The sequence below is a fragment of the Telmatherina bonti genome (assembly GCF_933228915.1).
Source record: "Telmatherina bonti genome assembly, chromosome: 8".
In the NCBI taxonomy this organism is placed as follows: domain Eukaryota; kingdom Metazoa; phylum Chordata; class Actinopteri; order Atheriniformes; family Telmatherinidae; genus Telmatherina; species Telmatherina bonti.
This window is the reverse complement of record NC_136626.1, coordinates 25,910,559-25,917,106: the sequence shown is the minus strand read 5'-3', so window position 1 is coordinate 25,917,106 and position 6,548 is coordinate 25,910,559. Positions and strand designations below refer to the sequence as shown.

At 41.1% G+C, this 6,548-nt stretch overlaps 1 protein-coding gene across 1 annotated transcript in view; it reads left to right on the top strand.

The window, feature by feature from the left end:
• The window catches only part of sema6bb (sema domain, transmembrane domain (TM), and cytoplasmic domain, (semaphorin) 6Bb), a 52,528-nt gene that overhangs the window by 9,802 nt on the left and 36,178 nt on the right, over positions 1–6,548 (top strand). The window contains exons 5-8 of the mRNA XM_079245425.1: positions 1,131–1,262; positions 1,747–1,896; positions 3,633–3,812; positions 5,873–6,013. Coding sequence (XP_079101551.1) covers positions 1,131–1,262; positions 1,747–1,896; positions 3,633–3,812; positions 5,873–6,013 — 603 coding nt within the window. The remainder of the gene's footprint in view (positions 1–1,130; positions 1,263–1,746; positions 1,897–3,632; positions 3,813–5,872; positions 6,014–6,548) is intronic.

Here is a 6,548-nt window from a genome sequence, read left to right as displayed (position 1 = left end):
CCCCGCCGTGCTGGCCGGGGTTGACTCACATCCTTGCCTGTGAGTGATAAGTACAGAGGGAGACGGCCTGACCTGATCAAATGGCGCATCAGGAGAGCACAGCTCCCCGCTGCAGCCAAAAATCAAGCCTTCAGGCTCTGCCTTACCACGCTCTTCTGTGGCTTTCAAAGAGGCACTCGATGCAGAATCCTCTGAGAAAATACACAGAATCTCAACTCACCAGCTGGACATTTGTTTCGTGTTTTGTGCGTGTGTGTTTCGGGTTTTAAATAACCACATAGTGTGTAAGGAGAGGAGTCATAAAGCAACAGGTCACAGGTGACTCAGTGTATTTTTTTGAAGGTGTGTATTTCTCTGGCTTTCTTAGTCACTAGCATATCATGTGCACAATTAGTCAGGGTGAGGATGAGGAGCGGAGAGTGGAGCCCGGCAGCTGGAAGCATGGAGCGTTTCTTTTTTTTTTTTTCTTTAAACTGAAGTCTTATCTCATCCTGACACTGCTCTCTTTACTTTATGGTCTCTAGTGTTTTGTTTGTGGAGTCACAGCAGAAAAATGTTGCATCAAGCTCAGAGAAGACCATCTGTCCTGTGTGAATGTATCTGTGTATTTTTTAAAAGGGCTTTTGTGTATTTATTTGTGAGGGGGGCAGCACTGGACGCTTCCCGGAGCAGATTCGCCGCTCGGTTCACAAGTTAAACAGCCTCTGAGGTGCACCAGGCTTGTTTTACTGGAATGTTTTGTCGGGTTCATTTCCTTTATGGGAATCTTCCCCCCTCCTCTTTGTGAAACGCAGAATTTTTCAGTGACTCATTTCCGATTTCATGTTCTTTATTCCAGGAAATGCAGCCAAGATCTTTTCATAGGCCTGATATAGCTATTGCATCCACATCATATAGCTGCAGAGTTCTCTTTAGCTCGTTTTTCTTTCCATCTCAGTAATAATTTCCTTTTTTTTCCAGTACGGGTTGTCAAAATTATGAACAACTTACATTCACTTTCTCAGCTTGCACCCTTGTTGGAACATAGAGCCTACTTGACACAGGACCGGCAGTCATTTACTGTCAGCTCAGAGTGTTTTTGTCTTGTCTCGCGCCGCCTCCGTCTCACCATTCTGTCTCCGTCTCTGCAGTATTCCAGGTTCGGCAGTGTGTGCCTTTGACATGGAGCAGCTGGCTGCCGTGTTTGATGGAAGGTTTAAGGAGCAGAAATCACCTGAGTCTATTTGGACGCCTGTTCCAGATGAAGTCATCCCAAAGCCAAGGTGCAGATGGTGGTATTCAATTCATGCACCTGTGTTCTGCTTGTTTTTGTAGAGCTGTTCAGAGGAAAACAGTGTTAGGAAACATTGTTCTGCCTTACAACGTGTGTTTTGGGGGATGCAGTTTATCTGCAGGATTGTAATAGGCAATCCAAACAACATTTGCTGCTAAATTACTTGAGCTAAGTTCCTTTTGTTACTTTGATAAGTTTTAGCACGATGAACGTAATTAGACTCCACAAACATGGAGAGGATAATACAGGAAGATACTGCAGTTAGTGTGAGAGCATGCAGAAATATGCTCAGTAAACATTGGGTCAAATTTTAGACTGATTTGATAAAAAGCAGTGTCTTATTGAAAGAAAAGGCAAGTAAATGCCAGCAAAGATAGTCTAGACTGTCCTTTTAATGATATATCAAAGCTGACACATCAGGTTGTCAAATGAATTATTTTCACTCTTGTTTGTGTCCTAAATCTTGTCCCCAGACCTGGTGGCTGTGCTGTTCAAGGATCCAAGTTTAATTCCTCCAACTCGTTCCCCGATGAGATGCTAAATTTTGTCAAGACACATCCTCTAATGGATGAAGCAGTGCCATCGCTCGGCCAAAGACCCTGGATAGTCAGAACCATGGTCAGGTGAGATCAGCCACAGTTATTTATGCAATAGTTTTACTGAACATATTGAAGTTATGTGATATATTTGGGCCTGAGTTGCAGACTCAGCATACAACTTGGAGGAACGGTGGTGGAGACCTTCATTATGTAGAAGCTGCGCGATACATTAACAAAACCATAAAAACATCAGGGCAATACATTATTATGACACCTATTTATAAATGTGCTTTTGTGCCATTTCTGCCTTTTTTCAGTTTGAAACCAAGTGATTAATTATTATCGACCTTAACCTTTTCAATTTGCTTTACTGCATTTAGTTGTGTCTGAGTAGATATTACGTCCTTATAAACCCTTTTATACACCATTCATACAGCTGAATCAGTCACATAGTTATGAAAGGCTCGCTATGCAGTCCCTCTGGAAGCAGTGCATGCCAATCATGCGGATCCCTCGTGATCTACAGATCATCATTTCCATCAACAGACGTTCCAAAACTTTATCATATTTAATTCCCTCCTTGTATTCAGTCACAGAGGCTTAGCTGAGTTTTTTCTAAAGCATAATCTTCCATAACTATTATGGCTTTTAAACATATTCCCTGGTAAAAACTAATCTGGCCCCTTTTTTATGTAGTCAATGTATTTTTTTAGGATTTAAGGATTTGTTTGCACCTGGCAAACATCATATCTGCTCTTATAGAATCCTTTGTTTATGGTGGCCTTAGATAATCATATGCCAGTGTTTTATACAGTGTGTTTTTTGTTTGTCATAGCTGGGTGTTGTGAATAAGTTACTTGTATTATGAAAAAGATCCTGCAGTCATCTGTCACTGTTGTTGTTCGGTGAACACGCCACATGAAGCAAGCTGCTGATGCAGCTTCGGCTAATGTTCCACCTATTCTTCCAGAGGATTTGTTTTTGTTTTCGCAGCCTATAAAAAGCTTGTGTTGTACATATTTATGCAAATGCGCTTTGTTTTGGAACCTAATTGAACTCATTATTTCAAGTCACAACGCCTAATTTAGGAAACAGTGTTTATAAGATCTGAAATTGTTTTAAAAGTTTTTCTATGTACTTTAACTTGCTGATAAAAGAGTAGTTGATTATGTCTTGCATTCTGTTTTTCAGTGTATGAGGCACATGTAAATACACACATGCATGCGCACATCTGGCTGAGGTTGTCCTCGCTAGCTGTTGCAGCAGATGGTAGAAGGAAGCAGCTGTAGTACCCAATAAATGCATACATTTCTGTAGCTTTCCCGTTTGCTGCATGGAGTCCCATTGCCCACCAACCATTAGGGGATTGCATGGACTGGTTGTTTGAGGAATATTTAACACTCGGTTCAACATGGCTTCTATCCTCGTCCATTTACTCAAACTCACGGGTGCGTGTAGCTCAGACACACTCCGCTATTGTTCCAGGACAAACGCATTTACTTGATTGATATTATTAATGACTAAAACGGCTTTGTTATAATTAGTTTATTATGCAAATTTGATGAGCAGTTTTTTTTTCTTTCTTTCTCTGTGGAATTCATTTCATTTTACAGTGATCTGGAGAAAATGACATTTTGATTTAACTTCTCAAGAGTCCATATGTGTTACCTAAACCAATCCATTTTGATGCACTTAAATCATGAACTGGCCTCCAGCAGCTACTTGACAATGCTTTTAGCTTTCATGGAAAGAAAGTCCCAAATGAGCTGCACAGCTCTGTGGCATTAATTCAGTACTTTTTTCTCTGTCTTGCGGTTCAGGTACCAGCTGAATAAGATTGTGGTGGATACAGAGGCTGGTCCTTATCGAAACCGCACTGTCCTGTTTCTTGGGTCAAGCAGAGGGACCGTCCTCAAGTTTCTCATCATGCCAAACCAGGACAATACAGTCACCAACAGCAACATCTTCCTGGAGGAGTTGGAGGGATTCAACCCCGATAAGTAAGACTATGATCTAAAAGACAAGAACAAGGTTTATTTTATACATTATTTGGGGAATTGCTTTGACGCTGTGGTGCATTATCGTCCCAATTCCATCAGTTGCCATGTTTAACTCCGTAACAATGTCGATAGGCATATTTTTACAGTAATATAGCTTATTTTTAAGCAGCTCAAACATGGAGGACATGAGCAGGAAGGGTTGAGTGACATCTATGTTTCATGTACACACAGAAAGAGGAGCTGGTAGTGTGATGCACTGAGAGAAGAGCCTGAGGAAGGAAAAGGAACCGCATAACATATTCAGCAACCGTGACTTGTCCTGAGTCGTGCAGAAAAATTTCACCTTTTCTTCGTGACATTTATTTCCTCGTGTGGGTTCTGAGGTGACGCAACCACATGCAGTAAACAGAAACAGGCTAAACAGACAAAACTTACAAGCTAATATTCATTATCAGGAAATCTAAACATCTTTTAATGAGCTCAAGACAAAGATGTTAAACAGAATTAGTGGAAAACATTAGAAAGTAATAAAATAGTGATAAAAATCAGATCATCCTTAATCTTGGCCAACATCACACACTATCAGGAAGATTGATCCTCTATCTCTGTGCCGAAGCACGTTTGCTAAATGGATTGCAGCAAATATTGGAAGAGTTGGGGCCTGTTGTGCTTTACTGATTAGCATTTTACACGAGGCATGCAGCTTTGAGGTTTCATTTGATGTTGATCATTATGTAATGAACACAGGGTGCATTGCTTTTTAGTCCTCATTTCTGCATTTTGTTCTTTGCTGAAACGCAGCCCTGCACATAGCGGATGACTGTGGTGCGCAGGGAAGAAAATTGTCACACAGATGCAGGCAGATTTAGGTGGTGATTATCTTTCACCAAGGCTAATTAGATGCATTTAAAAAGAAAGTAGATGTTTTTAAACACTCTGTCGTGGTAATTGTGCTCAAGGATGTAACCCATTTTTTCTACAATAAGTGGAAACTGAGTATTATTTCTTGAACATCAAGCAATACACTTTGTACCTTCAGCTTTTTTTTTTTTTTTTTTTTCCACCTTTATAAAAACATTCTCGCTAATTTCTGTCACCAATTCTACAAAATGAGGGAAGGTGAGTGCAAATGAAATGAAAGGGACATGCGTGACAAGCTGGCGCTGACTACAGTCAGTCTTTTAGCAATAATTTGGCTTCATGGTGAGCCCACTTGGGGGTCAGTGACAGTCCAGCTGTCCCAGCAGGCACTGAAATAATCAGGAGACCCAGTATAACCACATGATTTCATGCTCCAGGCCAGGCCACCCTCACCCTCCATGATAAATGCTGGGTTACACAAAAGGAGGACCCCCACCCCCCCTCCAACACAATTATCTTAGAAAAAGTCCGCTCACATGAAAAATCAAGACTTGCTGTTTTGTCATAATGAACAAAGAAATAGCCTGAACCAGAAGTAACATCAACACAGCCTGTTTCTTCCATTCACTCCACCTGTCTGACGTTGCTTCTATCATCTTCTTTTCTACAGGCTTCTTTGTCTTTTTCCCTCTTCACACTTCTCCCTTACCTTTTCCCCAGCCTTTCATGATGTCGGCTCAAAAGAATGACTCACAGCTTGGGTCTTGCAGAGAGAAAGATTCTTGTTAAGACCATAAAGCATCCATACAACTAATCCATGCGTGCACATGTGCACAAAAAGGTTAAAATTCACTGCATGCAGGCAGGTTGTTGCCTGCTTTTGTAGCTCTAATTGCCAGTTAGACCTGATTTAGTTGCTGTTTTGGACACCCTGCTTACTGGTCAGACTTACACAATCAGCGTAGTGCATATATGGATTGATATTCTAACCTGAAGCGCTCATCATTTTCACTTTTAGCATGACTTGTATTTATAGAGCTTTCCCACTGAGTCATGCAGAACGCGTTCTCTTCCTGCTGTTTTGCTCAGGGTGAGGTCAGAGATTTAATGGGTAGTCTCGGCTTGGTAATTGAAATTGCTTAATGCGTTTTTTTTTTTTTTTTTTTTTTTCTATGTGCCTTTCTGTTTGTGCTTTGCAGGTGTGCTGAGAACTCTCAGCAGGCCAGGCAGCTGTTGTCTCTGACTCTGGACCGGGCGAGCCACACTCTGCTCCTCGCCTTCCCCTCCTGTGTGGTCAGAGTACCAGTGGCGCGGTGCCAGCTCTACTCCCGATGCATGAAGTAAGCCTGCACCAAACACCATAAAAAGGCAACGGGAGAACAAGTATGTGGAGCAGATGACAGTCGAGGAACCATCCGGCCTTTTCTTAGTGTCCCCAAGCAAGATAAAGTGAATCCTAACAAACCGTAGCTATAACAGACAATGCTATGACTGCAATGATAACACAGTAATACAACTTGATAACATCTGTCACTCTGCCCTTGAGCAAGATGATATTCTGTTAACCTGTGCATTGTTCTGAAAAGAGCCACATTAAAGGAGACACATGGGCCCATGAATTAGCAGAATATGTCATTAAAGCCCTTCATGAGGCATCATCTAATAAAAGTAATGAATTATTTTCTTTGAAGTTTTTCACAGATGGATTATAATTCTAGTGACATCATACTGGCAGTGCAAAATAGCCTAAATAAATCCTGTTTGTGTTGCAGTATAAACAGCTAAAAGTCTCCTTGTTACTATATGTTATTTACAATGAGTTTTAATTGTCAAATCAGACACTAAAGTGTAATTACAAGGTGACTTTTTATGTAA